General features: G+C 44.6%; 1 protein-coding gene and 1 pseudogene across 1 annotated transcript; both read left to right on the forward strand.

The window, feature by feature from the left end:
• Positions 1 to 23,683, forward strand: part of LOC144107960 (tubulin beta-4 chain-like) — a 45,316-nt pseudogene that overhangs the window by 10,845 nt on the left and 10,788 nt on the right.
• LOC144110491 (uncharacterized) lies at positions 1,436 to 8,973 on the forward strand. Its single transcript, XM_077643803.1, has 4 exons — positions 1,436 to 1,614; positions 2,193 to 2,677; positions 3,918 to 4,210; positions 8,860 to 8,973. Exons 1-4 carry the CDS (start codon positions 1,436 to 1,438, stop codon positions 8,971 to 8,973), a joined length of 1,071 nt encoding a protein of 356 aa, XP_077499929.1.

Raw genomic sequence — 23,683 nt, forward strand, 5'->3', positions numbered from 1 at the left:
TGTATACCAATAAAAAAAGTCCCGAATTGCACTCTATGTTACAAAGTTAATGAGAATATCAAATAGGCGGGGATGTCATTATAGCAGGCGGGGATGTCATTATAGCACGTAGCGGAAAGCACAATGTCAGCAAATTACCATGAATGAAGGGGAAGCCTTCGTAACGATAACACTCATGGGAAGTGATCTGTTACGTTTTGTGGAAATATGAGGGGACAAAGCCTTTCGCCCCGCCCGCACTCCCACTCCGCGGATGCAGCGTTCCCGCTCGCTAACCGCGGAGGGGGGTTCGTGCTCGAGGGACAAAGGGAAGGGACGACACAGCGTTAACACTCATATGCTATTTATTACACTTGCAATTAATACACAGAGCGGGCCAGCTAGCTACAAAACATCGAGGCATTCCTCGGAAATAGAAGGCTACGTAAGAAGGACTTCCGACTTACCGGCTGGGGCAGGGGCGCGACTTCGGAGGTATCGGCGGCGAACATTTGTATGCGCCGATAATGGCGGCCGGGTTTTCCCGTGCTCGCTGCATTCTTGGGGCAAAGCCATTCCCTAGCATTTGCTGGGGAAGGCGGTCAGAGCGCGCGTTTGCTGCTCTCGCTTCTCTGCCTGGAACCAGAAGTCCAGCGGCAAGGCACAACGGATCCCCGTGCGCCTGCCGCGGAAGGTGGCGGGAGCGTGCGGCTCCAACCGCTCACGACGCTGGCCGGATCCCGAAGGGCCTCTCTCCGGTTCCGCAGAATTCCGCGTAACCTACGAGGTGGCGCTCCCGTCGCCGTTCCCTTTCCCCCATGAGGGAGACTTCCCTCCTCGCCCAGCCGGGGGCTGTCCGTCCCGGCGGCCGACGATGAAGATGGGCCGCATCGAAACGGAGGGGGGAAACAGGTTCTCCACATCCCTCCCTCCTTAAATGTCGGCCTACGGTTGAACCCGTCCATGGATGCCATCGACGAAGGGGCCACGAGCGTTGCGATGATGACTGCAAGACAGCTCGTACAGGCGGGGTGCCGGGGTCATCCGATGAGCAGCAAGGTCACCGGGCACCCGTCCTTTGTTGGAAGGTAGAGGGGCTGGCCCCCCCCTCTCGTAGCCGCTGCAAACTGCTCGCCGGAGACTCTGCAGCTCGATGACTCATGGCCGCAAGGCAGCAGGCAGAGACCCATACAATGGACAGCAGGCCGGGGCGCGTATTTTTTGCGGCTGGACACGAATGCGCCGCGAGAGAGAAAGCACTGAAGCGAGGAGGAGAGGACGCTGCCTGGTTGGCTGCGCGATTCTCGCGGTCGGCTGTTACATACAGTGGACAGCATCCCCTTTTCCCCCCCTCCCGCCTTTCCTTTTCTCTACATTACCGCCCCATAAAAGTTTTGAGTCCGCTGCGGCTGCTTTGGACTTTTTTTATTCGAGTAGCGTGTTCCATCCGTGAATTATGGCGGCATCATCGCTGCCGTTCGAATGCGAGTTGGACAGTGACAATTGCGTCGAGAACGTGAGTTGTTTTCGTGTGGCTCTGAACACCGACGGAGACGCGTACGAGTGGCTCACCAGCTACGGTGTAGCGACGAGAACCACGTGGATCGTTGACTGGGAAGTTGCAAAGCCTAAAAGGTATGGGAAATTTTGCATTTTATTCACCCATGCACTTGATGTATTACTCGAAAGAGCGGTCGTCTATTCATAATTGTTTCGCAATGTGAGGCCACCTGTGAAAAAAGTACATAGGCGCGCGACGATGAAGCCGAGCGTACTTTGCTTCTCCTATCATAGCTATTCACGCGCTTCAGGGTGCTGTGTGCAAGTTCTGAAGCCTGTCATGGAAAAAATATATAACTGTGGACTGTGACATTCCAATTTTTCAGCTTTTTGCTATGCTGGCTTCACCGCATGGCAGTAATGTAGTGCAGAGAATTACGCAATAATTACATTATTGTTACCAGTGTTTTTCTAATGTAAAATAGACTAAAGCGAAAAGATGAGCGTTATTCTGAGAAGTGAAATCATTTGCATTGTGACAGATTCCAATTATCAGTTTTGTAAGGCTGGCTTCACCGCACGGAAGCAATGTCTTACAGAGCACTGCACAATATTTACATTATTGTGACTAGTGTCTCTCTAATGTAAAATATTCTTACGCAAAAATATGAGTGTCATTCTAAGAAAAATCATTTGCATTTGTTTTTTACTAGGATCGCATTCCACAAGAAGTGGAAATGCCAGCACTCGAACAGGAATAAGATTACTGGCCAAACGGCCACCAACTGCCCAGCCTTTGTGGACATCAAAATAAAAAACATTACTAGGGACACAAGGAAGCGGGACCCATTCCTGAAGAGGGTTACGCCGTTGCGTGCCATTGTGAATGTCAGGGATGACCATAATCATGCGCTAGACTGTGCTGATGTCTTACGTCTCCTGCGCACCACAGCTGACACTCGAGCTGTGTTCCATAGCTATTTTCATGATGGCCTCACACCAGCACAGGCCATAGCTATGCACCAGCAGAAGCTAGAAGCTGAGGATGACGCCGCCGAGAAGCTTGCCAGTGGTGCCGTGAATCCAAGCGCAGGCACTGTTTATTACTGGTTCCGGCTGTGGCGGGATCATCATTACGGCAGCGCAGTGGACCCTGTCAGCAAACTTTCAGAGAAAGCGCCATGCTATCTTGACAAGGGTAAGCTGCAATATATCTGAGCAGTGTAGTTTCTTTTCTTTGAAATTCCTGCGACTTTTTGAAAAGACTGAACTGCAAAGGTTTTTTGGGTGTTTAACTGTTTGCATTTGCACATATCTGTGTAATTATTTTTATTTTTGTGGTCTAGGTATTTCATAAATATTTACCCTTTGCTTCACCAGAATAATCACCAAATGTTGTAGCACATCATGCTGCCAACAGAGGTAACCTCTCGGCTAGCAGTAGTTTTTCTTTCCCCTTAGAGGGACCACCTGAGGCTTTAGAGTATATTCATTCAAGCCACAGTGGCCCCCTTTTCGGTGAAAATAGAGCAGGATGAAAAGCCATAGGCATGTCTAAATCAGCTTACAGCAACGTTCTCTGGTCTGCATTGCTAAAGCTGTGTGGTTTACAACAAAAATCCCATCCATGATGAATATTTCCTGCATTGTGAAACAGTGAGTATGCTACAGTGTCTACTTTTCATTATCTGTAATATCGAGATTTAATATCCATACATGCCAACATTACTCTGCTCAGTGATACATTTGCCTCACCCTAAGCCCGAAGCATAGCATTACAGACATGGGCATGCAGGTGCAACCTACTTGGACCCCATCGGCAGCATGTGGTTGTCTTTCCTTGTGCGTTCTGTCACGTTACGTTACGCAGTTATCCTACATCCAAAAAATAATTACGCTGTCACTAATTTCTCGATACAGTTTACAACATTAAAAGAATAACTAGAACAGTATTCCCCTATGCTTTCCTGGACTTTATTGATCGTTTCTTGTGTACATATTAATGAACCAATCATTTCCCTTCCCTTGCTTGCTAAAAAGCATAAAGAAGGTATCTAGTTTGGCACCCTTGATGCCATAAACAGGGATAAAAAGGTTCAACATGCGAAGTGCACGCTAGCAGAGGTACACTTGATAGTAGTAGTGCCATAGCTTGGTTGGTCGAGCACCATCTGCAACACGTGGAGGTCTTTGATTCAGATTCCATTGGAGGCATGTAGCTGCCTTTTCTCCTACGTTGCGTTGAATTATCTAACATCTAACAAATGATTCTGCTGCTCCTAATCTGATCAATAAGAACATGAAACTTATCTTTTGAAATTTCCGATTTGCTTTGACTGCTGGCAACTTTTAAATGTATATCTTAACGAGCCCCTTATTTACCTTTGCTTCTCTGCTTAATGCCGCTAAAAGTAGGAGTCCTATATTGCCTTTTGCAGGGGCCGATGTGAGAACCACAAGGTCAGAGGATGGTACCTGCTGGGCAGTTCTTGTGGTGACGCAGGTCATGAAAAGGACGCAAGGACTGAGTGCTGCTAAGGAGATAATATTTGTAGACTCTACAGCCTCATGTGATGAGTCACAAAGCAGTCTCACGGTGGTACTTACAGCAACTGCAGTTGGCGCAATGCCTCTTGCTGTACTACTACATAGTTCTCAGAGCAGCGAGAGCTACAAAGCTGCATTTGGTCTGCTGAAGCTGAGCTACCCAACCTGCTTTGGTGGCACTCATGTAAGTAAAGAATAATACTCAGGACATTCATGAGCTAACAAATTATAATTACAGCAGTGGATATAAACAAGAGTGGCCCATCACATGCATTTTGTTTACGCTTTCTGTTGTATTCACATAGGGGCATCTTTGGTAAAAGGGTGGGGGGGGGGGGGCAGAATGACATTTGCATGTTTTTGTTCCCAGTGGCCACATGTTAAAGCTGTCATTTGCCCATGTGCATAATTAATAGAATAAATCATAAAATAATGTTACTTCAGATGGCACAACAAAAGTTAAAGCATCAAGGTCAAGTCCATATCAATAGAGTGCTATGTTAAGGTTCAAGAATAAAAATGTTGATATTTATTCATTATCATTTCTACTGCGATATTTGGCCGCTTGATTTATGGCTCGATAGGAGAGGATAAAAGCACATACAAACATTAGTGTCTCTTGTCATTGTTGCTCAGTTTCAAAAATGCCGATTCATTACACCATTCAAAGCCCAACTACTTGTCAGTGTTTTTGCCGCACATAAGATGAATGGCTGTTTGCTCCCCAGTCAAGGACAAAAGGAATGGTGTCTTAAGCATAAGCTATGACCACTAAACTTGTTGCTCTTTCTGCTGGCATAATGAAATATTAGCACCACATTTTCATGCCACCTTTTTAAAAGCTTCATCAATAAAAAATGGATAAGAAATCTTACTTTTCCAGTTTACCGCTGTGCTAATATTTTAGGCATATAGTTTAATAAAATCATGAGAAGGGGCATCTGGGCAGTCAAATTCAATTTTTACAGAAAGTCTCTGTGTCCTTTGCACCTCAAACTTTGCAACACAAAAGCCTCAAATGAAAAGCAATGTAGAGACTTCATACCATTTAGAATGAATAATAAAGTTGTTTACTTACAGCAACAAAGGTGCAAAATATTGCTTATATTCTGCAGGCACCGCAAGCATTCATGACGGATAATTCGGCAGCTGAGAAAGCTGCTTTGCAAGCAACATGGCCTGAAGGCAAGCAGCTCCTTTGCCACTTTCATGTGGCTCAAGCCGAGTGGCGCTGGCTACATGCATCACGCGACACCAGCAGGGATGACAAGCGAGATTTGATGACTACATTCCAGAAGGTGAACGCAAATGAAGCATGCATTACTTTTAGTTTTGTCAATTTCTTCTAGAAAATAATTGGCCAGTGATGAGTGATGCAAAATGCCGGCTGTTTGAATTCTTACAATAAAATAACATGAACTATGTCAGACATATAATGTCCAGTAACGAGTATTAAAGGAATGTGCATGAATGGCTCGGAGAACCCAGTGAAGGTACTTCGGTGGGTGCCTTCAAAGCAACACATGACAGCATCATGGGAGCTTCAAAGAGCACATGTTCGTGCCAATGATCCCTCTGAAATAGTATGAAATAGTTGCACATTTTATCTGCAACACTGTAGGGTGTTAGGCTTCTGGAACACTACACATGGCAAGTTTTTCTTTCCCTTCTACACAGATTTTTTTTTAAAAACCCAGAAAAGAAACATTTCTGTGGTCTGTGAAAGTGGATTGCAACGTAATATAAACATGATGTCAATTACAGAGTGAAGTTAAAAGAATTCGACTCATACTTTTTTGGTTTGCTAAGGCAAAGAGAGATGGTGGAATTGTAGAATTGATGGCTACAAACTCTGAAGGCAAGGCAAGTTCATAAATTTCTGGCATTAGCTTTGTGGTTCATGATATCAAAGATGAAATTAAGTACGCTATTGTGCTGAAATCAGTGACAGATTTGCAGCAGAAGTAGTATAGCATCATTTCTTGGCATGGGGGCAGGGTTTAAAAGCATAAGAACGAAGCAGATTTTCTAGGGCACTGGGCCGTTGTCTCATTTCTTTGTGCCCTAGAGGAAAATAATGATTTCATTAAATTAAATGAGCATGCTCTCGCAATCATGTGCGCCTGAATGATTGTGACTGCCGTGAAAACATGCTGTAGATGTAGCGAATATTGTGGATTTTTTTTCATGCACCAAAGGAATGGTACCAAAGAACCCCATTTTCTTAGCCACGTGCCCTTCTTGCACATATCACTATGATGTGAAATTATTATAAAGTATTTTCAGTTGTTACCACTGCTCTCTGTTCATACTTCACTGAGGAGGGTTACAACTGTCAGCAGCTACCATACCAACAAACCTAGCAGCCCCAATGCAGTTTTATAATAGAGGAAACTGGTATACTATATTCAAGTAATGAAACAGTTGCACTGAAGATATGATGGCTTCCATGTCATAGTTGCATAAACAAGTTTTAAATTTCTACTTTACAAGGGTAATCCATCAAATCCCTACTACATTTGGGATAGGCAGAGCTCGTAAACGATGGCAGTGCAGTAACAAATGGATTATTTGAGCACAGTACCACATAAACTAAAATATGTAACAAGAAGGTAGCAAACATTCTGCGACTTTTTCATCGTCCTGCCAAAAGTTTGGGCTGGGAGGTCTGGCCTATAATTAAGGCTGACTTGTCAAGCATTTAAGCATAGTGTTCTGTTATGTAGTCATAAAATAATGATTATCTGCACTCATTACAAATGCAAGCTTGCATGTCTATTTATAGTTCACCGTCACAGCTTACAAGAAGCATTGCGGAGAGGAGGGAAAAGAATGCATAAAATTGGTCAGATGTCACAAAGACGCAGAGATGAGAAGAAAAATGTAAATCGTGGTACTGGATGTCCTGAAGTGACACATGGACTACAAGGGGCACTGCAGTGGAGGCCTCCACGTTATTTCATACCGCCTGGGAGTTCTTTGATATGCACTGACATTATATAGCACATGGGTATTTTTGTATTTCACTTCCATTGAGAGAGAGGGAGAGAAGGAAACGCAGGGAGGTTAACCAGATGTGAGTCTCCGGTTTGCTACCCTACACTGGGGATGGGGCATAGGGGTTAGAAAGATGACAGAGAGGAAAAAAAAAGGAACGTGCACACATGGAGACGCACACACACTAGGCGTTCCAGTTAGTCTTTCACACAGGCCGGTAGATTGTAAGAAGCGCAAAAGCGCTTGCACGGCCTTCTTCTGCGACGGTAGGTCCTTTCGATGTTGTAGAATTCTTTTTTCGGATAGCGGTCGGTCGTCCAGTTGGTCAAGTTCGTGGCTAAGGCATGCCCTCTGTGGACTGTACTGCGGGCAGGAGCACAATATATGGCCAATTGATTCTTCATGGCCGCAGTGGTCACAGGTTGGGGTGTCGGTCATCCCTATGCGGAAGGCACCGCGGGTATGATCAAGCTTGCAAGCTTACGTTTGACAGCCAAAGCCACTGGGTTCGGAAGAGAAGAGGCAAGTCAAAAACACCGAGTATAATACAAGGCGTGCTGCAAGTAGAATTAAATGAAATCAATAACTACATGCTTTTCGAACCACCAGAGCAATAAAATCGGACGCAACACATTGAACACAACACCCATCATAAATTCAGTGCATACTGAAATGAATAATAGCTAGTGTGTTTGGAGATAGTGGCTAATGTGCCTGGCAAGCAGTTCCAAGTACGGAATGTCTCTGACAGAAATAACTGTATACGTGTTATTAATTGAAGAGGTACATCAAGTTTGTGAGGACGATGAACATTACATGAATGCAAGTGCCATGAGCGATCAGTGGTACCTTTAGGTGGTTTTAATAGAGTGAGAAATCTTCTGAAAAGATTGATTTTAAGAAAAACGTGAGAAAAACGTACACAGTGACATACCATGTTTAGAGTTTGTTGCATATTTGTAATGTTTCTGCTATGCTGCTAATTACACACATTAAAGTAATTGATTCTGTGTGTTCACTCCAGCTTTAGTTAGTGAAAATCTGCTTGCGTAGCTTTTAGAAAGAGGATTCTAAACAGGGTTGGACGCAGTATATACTATAGCTGTCATTGTTTTGAGTGATGTTGATGTGAGCAATTGTGTGAAGCGAGCATATGGTGCTATGTTATGTAGTTAACATAAGTTTTCCTGAAAAGGTTATTGGTAGCATAGGTATTAAAGTATTTACATTCTAGAATGGGGCCATGCAGGCTATTGTTAATATAAAATTGTCATGCGGTGGTGGCAAGGAGAAAGGTGAAAGAAATCTTTGGAGGAAAACTGTTGATTAGGCAAACTTGTGCCCACAAATAAATAATGAATCAATAGCTATAATGGCAACAAGTTTGTGCAATATGGATTGAAAATACCTGCTGTTCTCAGTCGTGTGCAGTTTGAAGGTAACAGTGAGGTTTGGACGTAAAGCACCCAAAACACCCACACAATCTTAGACATTGTAAAAAATGCAACGTACGATAATTAACATATCAGATAGTTAAGTCACATCTCCTATATCATAAAAGGGGGCAAACAAACTCAGAATATGAGAATGGAAACACCACTTTGGTGAAATATTTGGGACAAGGTGATAGTTCATGGAAAATTGTCATTGCTACATGTTTAGCAGCCCGATATTGAGTAGCGTCAGAAATGTTAGTTACCTTGCAACATCAGAAGCATAAGTTGCAGATGACACAGAGACAGATCACTCAATATAAATTTTTATGCACAAATAGTGCCATTACAGGAGGCAAATATTGGTGTGCATTCGACATGTGTTTTATAATCTCTTTTGCAGATTATGTATGCATCAACTGCTAATGACCTGAATACTGCCATAGCGGAAATGAAGGCCAAGTCTCATAAGGGCTACGTAGCACGTGTTCTTGGCTTCCTGGAGCGCAAGGCATAATGGGTGCTTCTGTACCGCTCTGGAATGCTCACAAGGGGCCACAACACCAATAATTTCGCTGTAGCATCCATACGGGTCCTTAAGGATGTGGTTCTGGGCAGGCATAAAGCATTTAATGTTGTCGCCCTTGTGGACCTTATCACAAGCTTATGGGAAGGTCACCTGCAGAAGAGGCTGCTGAAGCACGCTTACAACCGTGTACCAAGCCACAAGCTCCTATACGACAAACTCCTCGAAAGGATGCCTGAAAATGCTGCTGCAAGCATCCGCACCCTTGGCAGCAATCTGTTTGAAGTTCCCAGCTGCACAGAGGATGGCAAAATCTATGAAGTGTGGCAGGATGTCGGCACTTTCACCTGCCGAGCTGGCCAGCAGGGGGCATTCTGCAAGCACCAGGCACTCGTTCACAGCACCTATGGGGGAGGATTCCCGAATGCTCCTATACTTAGCACTCAAGACCGCCACCAGCTCGCATGGCTTGCCCTAGGTGACAAGTGTCAAAATCCTGCCTTCTTCCGTGAGTCTGCATGGGACCAGCCAGGGAGCGGCTCAGGCGAGCCAGGCAATGACCCTGTCCAGCCACAGCCACAGCCTTTGGTGCAAGATGCTACAAGCTCTCCCCAAGACACAATGGAAGTTGAGGAGCAGCTTGCTGTTGCAGGGCCAAGTTCCAATCATCAATGCCGTGAGGTCTGGGGCACATTCTTTTTTTTGTGCATTACAATATATGAGTTTCAAGTCTGGCTGCATGGCAGTTCCCTATAGCAGTATGCAAGGTTCTCATTTAAGAGGAGCTGAAACCTCTCTCTGTCCTGCTCAAAACTGTAACTGGACTCGCATTAACCAACCCTCTCACTATGCTACTACACCGATTTCAGCAATGAACAGAGATTTCAAAGGCAGCATTGGTCACAGAGTAGAAGTGTAATGTGAAACTTTCCTCGTAACCAGAGTGCATAGCTGTTTCAGTATTTCTTGCTTCTTATTGGAAGTTTTTTGTGGTACCGTGCCTCACAGGCATGTTGAATAATTCAGCTAGTCCAAAAAACTGTTTATTTGTAAAAACGATCGACAAACAGCTTACTTCTCTGTGTTTGCGCATTAAACATTTATGTACTTGATGTATGTAATATAACTTTCATGACATGAGCATCGTTAGTAGTGCCAAGTATATGAGGATGCAGGTTTATTGCAAGATATGCTCCAGCTTATCCTTCCCACGCTCTCACTTGATGCAGTGCATTGATGTTCTACTTTTCCACAATCCATCATGTTGGCACCTTGCAAACTTCCACAGTGCAATTTGCTTTGTAAATTATAGTGCCCATATCGGAATAACCTAAACACATGGCCATTATAACCAAGGGCAGCTGTAAACAATAAGATGAAAGGACAAAAAGTACAGAAAAGTGAGTGGGGTGCTAGAGGTACATTGCAAAAGTCATTACAGTTGGTACTTTAGTGCCTCACTTCACAGATCTCTGAGCTATTTTGGGTTTTTCACAGGATGCTACTGAGGTACTCAAGAACATCACAGAAGAACTGTGGCGGCAATACAGTTTGGCTGCAGATAACCCATTTTATCTCACCCTGCTCCAAAGAGACCTGGCACTGTTGAAGAGAGCGCGCACAGAGCCTCAAGTAGTTGCGATGCATCTTGCTTCAACAGCAGCAAAAGCAAGTTCACTGAGGTGCGGCCGCATCATCAAGGTGTAACCAACTGGACTAGCAAGGCGCCGTCCAGGTGTCACACGAGGAGCAGCTAGAGTTCATGCCGGTCGGCCTTTGAAAACAGCTGGCAGCAGGAAAACAAAACACCTTCACAGCTTGCATCTGAGTGTCAAAGATGCGGTTCCTCATGCAAAATCGCATGGAACTGGACATTGAACAAAAGGGTGCTCTTGTGCAACAGCCACTTGAATTGGGATTGTTGGGCTAGCTGTGGTGTAAATCACAAAGAAAACAGCACGAAATATGGGTACAAAAGAGGAACAAACACGACAGGTCCAGCGCCAACTTACAACTGAATTTTATTTTGCGTAAAACTTGCACTTTTGTAAGCCAACACGCCGTAACAACCGTGACAAAAAGGGTCCCGACAAATGGTGAACTCCAGTTCTTCGATCTTAGGATACGGTTTCTTAAGATGACTTGTGTTGGATGTATAGTCCACATTCAAAGAAAGGTTTGCTCCCTTTTTAACAGTGCTCATTCGAAGCTTGTGAAACGGCGATTGTTTCGAACTCTTTACAAGCGGCTTTGAACAAATCATGCCCCCATATGACCTCGTCAAGTTTCAGCGCTCAAGTTCAGCAGTTAAAAGCAGGGTACCCTTCTTGTGTGGTTTCTTCCGTGTGTGAAGCCATTCTGCAGAAATTGAAGCAAGGTCCTGAAAGCAGAGATCCGATTTCGTCGTGTGGCTGTAATACCGTACATCCACAAGGTTTTGCACAACCTTAAAGTAGCAGGCAGACATAACGTTCAGGTCACATTCTCAGCCCCATGCAAACTTTCTAGGCTTTGCGCCATGAATAACTGAGAAAAACAACCGGCTTGTACTGTGAAACAACAAAACAAGTTCACACAGTGCAGAACTCTGGTTGTTTACCAGATTCCCTTATGCTGCGGGCTCATATCCATTGGCCAAACAGGTCGATGTTTCAATGAGCGTGCCAGCGAGCACTGCCGAGACCTGCGAAATAATGAAGGAAGCTTCCCAGTGGATCCCTGCAAAGCTTGCAGGAATTGCCGTCCTGAGTTCGAGAAAACTATCTTCTTGAGGAGTGGAAAGGACAGAGTAGAGAGAGGTGATGGAAGCCTTTTATATCAGGAAAGAAGGGAGCAGATGCGTCAGCAAGCCATCCCTTACGCTTAGCAATGAGGATTTCACTTTGCTAGAAGGAATTTTGTAGGTTTATTGTTTTTTCGTGCACTCCCTACAGCATTGGGTGCTATTCTTTTTGACGAAGTGCCGTTGTTTGCGCAAATTCCTGTCTGCTTTTTGTGCCTTTGACGCAGACTTTGGTCTGAACCTGTTTTTGACTTTTTTCCCTTTTTTTCCATGTTCTTGTTGGCCATCGGATATCATTCATATGGTTGCCGGTTGACCGGCTCCAAATGTTAAAGGTTTTCGCACTCATCACGCCTTTCGCCGTCTTTTTTTACCTTTGACGCTCTTTGGTCTTAAATTTTCATTCTTTTCCACGTGTCCTGTTGGTCATCTGGTGTCACTCCTAATGTAGTTGTATAGTTTTCGGTTAAGGGCTTGCGTGGTCATGATCGTTTGATGTTCATACTTGTGCAGAGCTGTTTGTTATATTTTTCTTCACGTCCCTTGGGTTTTTCTTCCAGATGGCCATGATAAAATGTTACTTGGTTACTTATCCTGCTTCATGTATTAGATCCCTTTCAGTGATCTGTTGCACGGCGTGAGTTGGCTTCGTGACTTTGCGAATGCGTGAGTGCACGGTTGTTACGGCGTGTTGGCTTATAAAAAGGCAGGCTTTGCGCGAAATAAAACTCAGTTGTAAGTTGGCGATGGTCCCGTCATATTTGTTTCTCTTTTGTCCCCGTATTTCGCGCCGTTTTCTTTGTGAATCATGAACCAACTAGCCCAAACTAGAGGTCTCCTTGTGGTGTAAGCTTTGTCAAGAAGTTAGCCATACCCAGAAAGCACTGTAGGTCTTGTTGGCCAGTTGGCTAAATGTTTTGCATGAAAGGTTTGACCTTTGTTGTATCTGCTTTGACTCCATCAGCAGACACCACATGGCCAAGGTAACCGATCTTCGCCATTGCTGGCTTCAAATTGCAGATTGTGGGGTTTAATGTCCCGAAGTGTCACTCGGACAATAAGGGAAGCCATAGTGCAGAGCTCCGGATTAATTTGGAGCAACTGGGGTTCTTTTGTTCTCTCACATTGCGCAGCACACAGGTGCTTTTGTATTTTGCCTTCATTGAAATACAGCCATTTAAGCCAGCAGCCAAATGCCGAAGCCTCTGAGCCAGTGTAGCCGGTCCCTGCTAACTTCAGCTTATCTGAGTAACGCTGATCCACCATTTAAATTTGACAGCAAGGTATGAAATGTCAGCATTCAGATGTATGGATGTTTGCCTCATTCAGATTTCATGGGTCAAGGTAGATCTGAACACAATTATCTTTTTTTATTCAGAATTGCCAATGGGCTGGTTCAGCAACTTGTGTGAACACTTGTTTTTTTCCCTGGGTTTGCATTTCTTGATTTAACTCACCATTCATGTCTGATGAGAATCCATATGGCGCCAAAATGAATATTCCGAACTTTTGTCCAGTGCTACTGTGTACTCTTCATGCAGAAGACCTGTCCCTTCAACAAGTACATCGCTGTAATGCTCAATTATGCTTGCGAACTCTTCATTTCTGGCTTTCATATCAGCTGACCCACAGTGAAGTTTGTCGAGGTGTGGGATGAACTTCAGTCTCTGGGAGTCACATTACCCAAACGTTACTGCACTTGGCAGACTAACAACAAAGAATTCAGTCTTGATGCACCCGGTGAAATCCACTAGAAAGAACTCTCCCTGCAATCGTGCTACTGCATCAGTGCAAGTGATTGCACTGTCATTAAGGCTAATTAGCACTGGCAGGTAGGACAAACAGTGAATGCATCTAACGAAGGGGGGTGCACCTTTGAACAATGTTCACACCATATGCAAATGTTCAAGGGCTAGCAACATGATGCAGTTGAAAAGGAGTTTAATGGCCCTGAAAGAACCAGGCACTGAACGGTGTTCTTCTGGCCGTCGGCGGTTGTTCTAGAGCCAGCCAGTAGCGCACGCTCAGCGATAGCACTGCCACTACCGCGTTGACAAATCTTCGTTGTTACACAGTGTAACAGCTGGGTGTGCCACACGTGTTGCATTGGTCTTTGAAAGCTGGCACTGATGTGGGCCTCTGTCGATGAGGACACTTTGAAACGGTTGGCAGCAAGCAAGCACACATTCGGAGTTTTCGCCTAGCATGAGGTCAGAAGCTTTTGGTCGGTTACAATGTGGTGCGAGATCCTCCGACCTGGGTGCTTGCATTTCTTTGACGTACAACATAGCTGTGCTCCCATGCAGTGGCTGATTGCTTTCCATAGGACAAGTGTCTTTTCATGCAAAAAAAAACATTCGCAGAGTGCGGTGTCACCGATTCCATGCCTACACGGTTCGTAATCATCTTGTTGTGCATAGTGCTGATTTGACCCTCTTGTACGTTAACAGCTTGCACGAATCTGTCAAAAGCTTGGCTTGTCATTACTTCATGTGGTGCAATACTTCGATGCATATGTTGTACTGCAGTCCCTTGTGAAATGCTGATCGAAGCGATTCAGGACGTCTTAGATTTTTTGTTGCGGCACAGAAGTGTGAAGGTCTCATACTTTTGTTGGAGTTCCAGCTGTCTAACTAGTAACAGCAGAGCTATCTGGCTCCGAGTTTTATCTTTGTTCTTGTACCCTGTCACTCGCTTGTAGATGCTGTACCTTTGTTTCGAAAATCCACCACTGCTGAAGCTTGACCAAAATAACTGAACTGGTGGCAGATGCACCACCATTGCACAAGGTAACCAGAAAAGTTTTTACTGTTCTTGACATCTTGCTACAAAAGTGAGCACTGATATGGAAATAACTGACTCGTGTGCTGAAAATGTGCCTGGGGTGCATGCAGAAACACAGACCGTGGCTAATACAACCGAATATGAAACCATTGCAGTGACGGAAGAGAAACGACAGAGGCTGCTGTACTCATTGCTTGTTGGCATGTGACGGTGTGTGGAATACTCACTTTTTCAACCTGAATGCCTTTCCAATGTAGTAGGGGCAAAATCTTGCAGTTTACCCAGAAATGCGAAAATGTATGGCAAAGTGACATGAGAAGTTGTTGTCTTTTTCTATGGGCACATTTAGTATTGCGTCATCCAACATGTGTCCAGTGAGTGGGATGCGCAATGAAGAAGCATACCTCCCAAGCTGAATTTTTGAACCCAGAGCCTGGCAGTACATTTAATCAGAGCATTATTCCCAAACACTTGACATTCTGTGCCTTGATTTACCTGCTCACAGCTGTATCTTAAAAGGAAGCCAAAGAATGGATGACCCCAAATAAGCTGTTTTGTCAGCTCCATTTCCCTTTGCCACTGCTCAAGCTATGGCTGCTGCGGGGACTCAACATGCATGCATCTGGCACAGCCAATGTTCCCATTTCTTACTGCACATAAGTCATTTATTTCCTAATCAGTGTATCAAGAACGGCACAAATTTTTTTGGCTAGTTCATACAAAATATTCTCACGGGCTCTGTTCATCCCTTCTACCACGCCCATCGCCACGTCTTACGTTTCATCGCCACTGTATTTTACAACCTTTGTCCGTAAAGTTTCGAGACTGATTTATTTTCTCTATAAATGATTCCCCAAAACAAATGTTGATGCGTATGTGTAGCGCCATCTTTTTGGACTAACCTGAGCTATTTATGTTAGTTGCTGTGGCGGCCACTAGATGGCACTACATGTAGAAAAATACGTTGTCGCTAGTCTGTGCATTCTACTGTGAGTGAATGTGGAGAGATAGACGTCCACCTCGAACAGCATTTAAACATAAAATTCTGTGTGAAGCTTGGCAAGACAGCCACACAGACGTATGAGCTCCTTCGTGACGCTTACGGCAACGAGACATTATCGCGGGCACAAGAGGTTTGTTTTGGGGAGAACATCGGTGGAAGATGACACAAGGCAGGGGTGCCCTTCAACCTCATGGAATGTAAACAACGTGGCTCGGATCAGGGAAATCGTACAGGAAGACTGCACCATTACAGTCCACATGCTATCAGATGCTCTCGACATTAGTAAGACAACATGCCACCAAATTTTGGTGAGAACTTGGGGAAACGAAAGCTGAATGCCAGACTTGTGCCACACTCCCTCACACAGGACAACGTAGACGGACACGCGGGCATCAGTGAGCGCTGATTTGTTCTCCGAGGTAGAGAAAGATTCTGCATTCGTCGAGAGTATCACTGCAGAAGATGAAACATGGTGTTTTCAAAACGATCCTCAAACAAAAAGGCAGAGCGCCGAATGACAGTCCAGAAGCTCTCCGGCGTAGAGGAAGGTGCGGCGACAGAAGACCAAAACAAAGACGATGCTGATAGTTTAGAAGACCAAAACGACGATGCTGATAGTTTTTTTTTCAATGCCACAAATGTCATACATCATGAGTTCGTCCCACAAGGGCGGACGGTGAATCAGGAGTTTGAAATCCGCGTGCTCCAACACATGCGTGATGCACTGCGACACCGTCACCCTGACTTATGGGCATCTGGACAATGAAGCCTTCTCCACGATAACGCAAGGCCGCACACTGCTCTCAGCGTGACAAAATTTCTCAGCAAGCACAGCATTACAGTACTTCCCCATCCACCATACTCGCCTGACCTCTTCCCATATGATTTTTTCCTGTTTCCTCCTGTGAAGAGAGCCCTAAAAGGTCGCTGGATGGGGAGCGTGGAGGCCATTCGACACGCGACGACAAAGGAGCTGACAGCCCTGCCAAAAGAAGCGTTTTCCAACTGTTTCCAAGATCTCAAGAAGCGTTGGAAGCTGTGTATAGACTGCAAGGGAGATTATGTCGAAGAGGTGCTGCACAAATGATTTCAATGTTAAATGCATTTTTTTTAATCACTCGGTTTCGGGACTTTACGGACAAAGGTTGTAGTTCGCAGAATCGGGACGATCGCTCGGGAGCCCTGGGTAGTGTCATGGACTAGACGACAAAGTGGGCAGTGGCACAGCACGGAGCACTCGCGCTAGGCCCACCGCCATTAAATCATTCCATCGCCATCTTTCATGTAGTCCTGTTTTCATTGGCTTGCCGTCACGTAACAATATGCTCACTGCTGGCAGAGAGACTTTTGACACCAAGTTGTATATCGGTTGTACATGGGTTGCATACAGAGTTGTAATGTTGGCCTGCATTAACATATACACACAAAGTGCATCACAGAGCAGCCAACTTGGTTTATTACTGGACAGAGTTTTCCCTAGTGTTTGCACGTCAGCTTACTTCTGGCATTACCCTCATAGCCACATGTGGATAGCATTAGCTCCTGCTGTATGCGGCAAATGAAACATCACATAAGATGCATAGTAAGTAGGTTTTTCAAAAGCCGGCAGGAAGCATGTGTACTGCAATGTGCCCTTTGATGACCTCAACCATCCTCTGTCTGTGTCTGAACTGGTGTGAGCACATTTATTATGACCAGCAGTTAGCAGCTGGCTTTGGTTTGTGCAGTATGCAAGATCGTGCTTTCCAACACCATGTGCGCATCTTTGCAATGGCTTCATGTTGAGCAAGATTTGAAACCTTAAGTAACATGTAGATGTTCAACTTTTTCTTTCACCTCTCCTGTTAAGAATCTGCATGTTTTGTTGCCTAAAAATTGTTTCAACTACACATTAGCCCACTGACCTCAACCGGGTTTCGCCTCCGGAGCAAAAAAAATGAAGGGCATGAGCAATCTCACAAAGATATTCAATACCTTTTGTTGATGTAAGTCACCGCTTGTACATAGATAATAACAAATTGTAAGGAAACATAAGAAAGTCACTAATAACAGTCCTCTTGTTGAAACACTGGCAAGCACCGTGAGGTTTTCCCTCCCGTGTTCACTTTGTGATTATCAAGAACCATCTGACCAACCTCTCTCTACCAAGTGATAAGCATGGGTGCTCAAAGGTCGAAGCAGTATTACGAGGCTGCCTCACCTTAACCAGAGCTCCACATTTCGCGGCACCAACTTTGCGGAACTAGCACAGCCACACCGGACAGACCTGAAGAAACGCTCGGCGCAAAATTTGGCTTCTAGCCAGAACCGAGTCTAGCGGCAGCAACGGACCACGTCGGTGAAATCAATATGCGTTCACAACACAAATCTCAGTGGTGCGTTTCTAAGAGTACAAAAGCATGCGGAGGCTAATTTCAAGCACATTTGTGACGAAACGCCTCGTAGGTTTGAAGAAATGGCTAAAAAAGTGAACTAACCGAACTTGGTAGAGCACCGGACGCGAAATTCGTAGATCGTGGGTTTGGATCCCGCCGGCGGCATGTGGCTTTTTTTCTTCTGATTTCTTATGATTACCTTACAGCGATGGAATACATTATTAATCTCTCATTGACCAGCACCACAAATTCATTTTTAAAACAAATAGAAACACTCCCCTATGCGCCTTGGTTTCAGTGGTTGTTGCTTCCGTCTTATGTCTGTCCTGTAATCGGACATTTCAAATAAAAAGTTGGCATCAGAAGACCAGCACTGCTACTAAGAAACATTGCTAAACAAATGTTAACATGTAGCACAGCTATACCCACACCAATTTCAAAGAATAGCGTCTTCGGGAGAAGTAAAACAAACCTTCCCGAACTAGACCATTGCCTGGTCCGCAGCTCCACGGACAAACGCATCATCTGGGCGCGGCCATCTTAAAAACTAACGCTTCATCAACAAAAAAAAATCTGCCGAATTTAGTCATGTGCAACTTTGCCGAAACGCACTAAAAGCAGTCATTCATCTTGTGTAGTGTGCTATAAGAAGTTAACAATAAAACAAATCTAAAAAATTTGAAAGTAAATAATTATTTCACGCAAGATAAATCAACACTTGTCTCACAGTTAATGAGGCAGCGGCAGTAGCAGTGACAACAGCAGCATGGCGGCCTGCATTGGCAGAAACTTCGCTCAGGATTAATATTACAGATATAGAGCCAGCACTTTCAACATTCAGAGACGCTTCAAACCTCGGCAGTGGATCATGGCTCGAGTCTTCGAAGGGAACGCGAAAATAACGAGCAGCGTGGGCCCGATGCGCTCCACACAGCAAGAACGAAAGATGGCCCATCGCTTGTGACATCAGCGTTGCTCATGACTCAACACGTCTGCTGACGAGACTGTAGATAACCCAACCTTTCTGAAGGTACCCGCTGGGCTGGAAGAAGGGGATTGTGCTTTTTTTTTTCACATGTCTGCGACTTTCTTTCTTGGCGACACTTAGCGGAGGCGCGAGTGCTGCCATGGGTTTGAGCAAGTCTTGAAAAGCTGCATTTCAAAATTCGCAGACAGAAAGCTGACGATGAGCACAACGAAACCATTTGCTATCGTGGCTACTCGCTCGAGGTAAGCTTGAATTTTACGCTGCTGACTGAACTGTTCAAATCTATTTTTTCGTCTAACTTTCCTGCATGTTAAAGGTCAAAATCTAGAGGCCAGTTAATTCAGAGAACGAGTTATACCTCAGCGACGATTCAGCGTATCTAGTCAATAAACCGGAAATTTAGCAAAGGCCCACTGCGGGAGTAAAATGTTTCTATCCAATGAACCTAACATTTCTAATGCTGTAATTATATGGCAGTTCCATCGACTTTGTATTTCCCTCATACCACGGCATCATGAGAAGTGGCTCACTCACTTCAGACTCTTGTCCACTTACAATCGCTCATCCTCAGCCTGACTACGCCCACAGCAGGACAAATGCTTCTCCCATATCTCTCCAATTAACCCTGTCCTGTGGGCCACGGTTCCTATCCACGCAAACATCTTAATCTCATTCGCCCACCTAACTTTCTGCCGCCCCTGGTGTGCTTGCCTTCAATTGGTTTGTTCATAAGGGAGGTTGTGGCCAAATACTGCACAAGGGTGGCGAAATCCTATTCTGGTGATGGAGTGCGTTGTCGGTTCTGGTCACCGAGGTCAGGCCGCACCCCACGACTGATAATGCAATTCCATCGACAGGCGGAATTTAAAAAAAAACCGATCGAGAATTGCGCGGCACAGGGATTTCAACCCCGGTCCTTTCACTCACTCAGCTCACTCGCTTTCACGCCTACCTGCCTTAACATCTACTTATGTACTCATGTTCACATCTGCTCTCAGACATTTACGTTCGTTCGCTGTTTCGTTGTTTGCTGACAATGGAAGAGATGAGATTATTGCCACGGCCGACGACGCACGTGGCTCGCCTAGCATCATTAAGCTTGGCACCAGCGTAAGTGGAAGACAAGACACAGAAGAGGCACGCAGGACAATCGCTGACCCGTGTGCCTCTTCTGTGTCTTTTTACTTAAGCTGGTGCCAAGCTTAATAATGAATCACCTACTCGCTCAACTTTCTGCATTACTTGAAGTCCCTTAGCGTAGCCTGGGTTGCACAGATGTGGTGGTGAGCCGCCCAGGGCTGTCAGGTTCCTTTCCAATTTTCAGTTTTGATGCTCGAATGAAGTGGTCACTTGTCACGCATCTTCCATGGCCCGAACCAATGTTATGCATGACTACTCCCGCGTTTGCTGCTAAGACGATGGGTGCCTTGCCTGCTTACGGCAGCTGAGATGCTTAGCTGCGCTGGTTTGGACTGTGGGGTTTAACAGCCCAAAGCGACTCAGGCTATGAGAGACACCATAGTGGAGGGCTGTGGATAATTTCGACGACCTGGGGCTCTTTAACGGGCACCGACATTGCACAGTACACGAGTGTAGCGTTTTGTCTTGAAATGCTACCGCCACTGCCGGGATCAAACCCACATCTTTTGGGTTAGCAGCAGAGCACCATAACCACTGAGCCATCGCGGCGGTGAAACCGAAACAGGTGAGAGTAGAAATTCAATGTGGTTTTAGTTTGGTTTTATAGGTTTAACATCCCAAAGCTAATCAGGCCATGAGGGTCGCTGTGGTAGAGGGCACCGAATAATTTCAACCACCTGGAGTTTATTGACGTGCAGAGACCTTAAACAGTACATGGACCTCTAGCATTTTACCACCATCGAAATGTGACCACCGCAGCAGGGATTGAACCCATGTCAGAAGAAAATCAATTATATATTATATAGCAGTGATAGGCAAACACCACATGGTGATCCATATACACTAATGTTTGGTGCATCATTCGAAAGAAGGAAAAACACAGCTGCAGTTGCGAGCCGAATAAGCTTTGCATTATTGCATTTGTGTTTAGTAGAGCCACAGAAGAGCGAGTAGGTGAAAGATGTATGGGTAGTTTCTTCATAATTCACATTAAAGGGACTGAAGACTAACCAAAACGTGTCTTGAGGTTGTGGTGGAAATGATGTGTTGCCTCATGTAGTAGAATTGAGCTTTGCAATATGAAACAAAGATTTATAATTTTAGTTTTTTGTTGAAAATTGCATAAAACAAACAAATACCACTTGCAGCGAGACCTTGCTGCTATATCAGTGTATCCCACGATGTGACCATATCTCAGTAAAATATTATATTTGTTGAGCGTAGAATTTGTTTTCTCTCTCGGGAGTGTTCGTCATATTTTATTTTAGTTTACGCTCTCTCAAATGCGTCCTTCGATGGAAAGGAACCCTCCCTTCGCACTGCCAATGAGGTGCTTCAAGCTTTTGTCACCAGATGCCGCTAAAGTGTTCTGCATTTGTTGGTTGAAGCAGTAAAAAAAGTTTTGTCGAGAAGGCGCACATCACTGCGCCATAACAGCTTTTGGTACGGAAACTGAAATGGATGCTGTTCTATAGAAGAAAATGGTAAAATTACTGTCTGGCAGTTGTGATCTTCACTCACTGATCATGGTTTCCAGCTTCTTCATGATACATAAAAACTGGTATTCGGTGATCAAAAAGCTTTCAATTACAATCTTCTACAGTGTTTCTGACAAGTGTTGTGAAATTGAGTACCTTAGAAACACGTTTTCCATTGTGATGAGAAAAACTGCATGTTTAAAGTTCAGTTGTTGGCGTGCTTACAGATTGAGAGACAGGCAGAGTGCTGGGAAGCATGCAGGTTCTGGATGCTTGACAATATCATACTGAGGACAACTCTGTAATGCATATGACTCATGCGTAACATACTCTGTGTGTATTTGACAAGGTCTAGATCACATGAACTGTCAAGAGAAGCAGCTGTAGGCATGCTGCGCCAATGGTGTTTATGCTGTAGATCATCAGGTGTCCCAAGTCAAGCAGCCAAAAGGAGAGGTGTCCTACAAAGGAGAGGGTGATTGCAGCCCTTTCAAAACTCCTGAGAATGGTGTTGAAGAGCCCCAGAACTCTCCATCAACACCAGCCAGCAACACTCTTGATGGTGCCCCATCACAACCGTTGGCTACCAACGAACCCAACAGACATTCCAAAGTAATGCAGGGGGCCTTTCAACCTTACCACACTAAGCTGCCTACACCCTGAGTCAGGAAATTATTTGCAGAAATTCTGCCCAGGATGGTATAAAGGGCCCTCCTGGCTTTGGTGCAGCACTAGAAAGAAAAAGATATGGCGCGTTGCTTTTCTTATGCAGCTTTCCCGGCACAAAAAGACTGATTTATATTTTGTACCCACAGGTTGCAGAACATGCAAGAAAGTATCGGAGCCATTTAACCGTTTTCACCCTGGTGTCCTCGCGTGACAGCAACTATTTTTTCATGTCCTATATTCACGAGTCACTGAGAACAAACTTGCAACAGGTACCGAAAAAGACGCCTTGTTTATATGCGGTCCACATTTCATGCTGTTGTACTTTTTGCTGTGCTTTAAATTGACAACAAAGATGGGGCACGACATAAATCAACAATGTTGTGAGGTGCAAATGTTCCAATATTGTTTATTCTCTAAATAATAGCTTCACTATGCTAAGAATTTTGTACCTTTTCTTCACCCTTACTGACACAGTAACCCTACCATAGAGTCTTCTGCCTGACAATAACAACTGTATAGAGGACCATTGTTTACCGAACCAGAGAACAGGTCAGTCAGACAGAAGCTGACAATATTCAACTCCTTGTGCAACACGGAACAGAGACATTGCAGAAACTTGCTGATATGCTCAACAGGATGGAGTCGATAGAGCATTCACAGTTCAAGACAATACGATATCTTAGAAACGGCACAAGAGCAAGCTGTAACAGTTGCCAGCATAGAAGAATCGATTAAATTTTTATCAGGGCAGTACGATTACATCATGGAAAAAACAGCAGAAAATGAAAAAAAAACATTGCAGAGCTTTGTAAACACATGTGCGAACTTCACGAACAACTGGATAAAAGTGGCCATGAGACGAAACAACTTAAGATAGCTGTAAATGATGTTATACAGTATTCATGGCGCAAGAACATTGAAATATACACGGCATCCCTTTCAGGGAAAATGAAGATAACTTCAGTGTTTGAGCATTCCTTTCACAAAAGATTGGTTTGCCCACACCATATTCCGAGAGTGTCAATGCTGCTCACAGGCTAAAAGCTAAAGAAGAAAAAATTCCAGTATTGGTCCGCTTCAATGATCGAAATGTTCGCAATTCATGGGCTGCGAAGAGAGATTAATTAAAATCGGAAGACATCTATACATCATCGACAACATGACTCGTCATGTTCGGCAGTTGTGGTGGGCTGCAAAGTCAAAAGTGCGTGAAAGATTTCAAATTCACGTGGACAAGAAACGGCAAGGTCTTCATGAGAAAGAAAGAGGGAGACAAAGTCATTCGAATTCATTCATTGATGACTTAGAGGAAGTGTAATGGGTGCACAAATTTTACAGACCTATACGGATGGCACGTGTATGCAAAGCAGTTTGCGTTTGAAGAAGGGTATAAGAAATGCGTCGATTTACTTCATGTCAATATAAGAAGTATTCGTAAGCATTGGAATGAATTTCTTTTACATTTATCCGAGAAGCCAGAGC

Source organism: Amblyomma americanum, chromosome 1, assembly GCF_052857255.1.
Source record: "Amblyomma americanum isolate KBUSLIRL-KWMA chromosome 1, ASM5285725v1, whole genome shotgun sequence".
Taxonomy (NCBI): domain Eukaryota; kingdom Metazoa; phylum Arthropoda; class Arachnida; order Ixodida; family Ixodidae; genus Amblyomma; species Amblyomma americanum.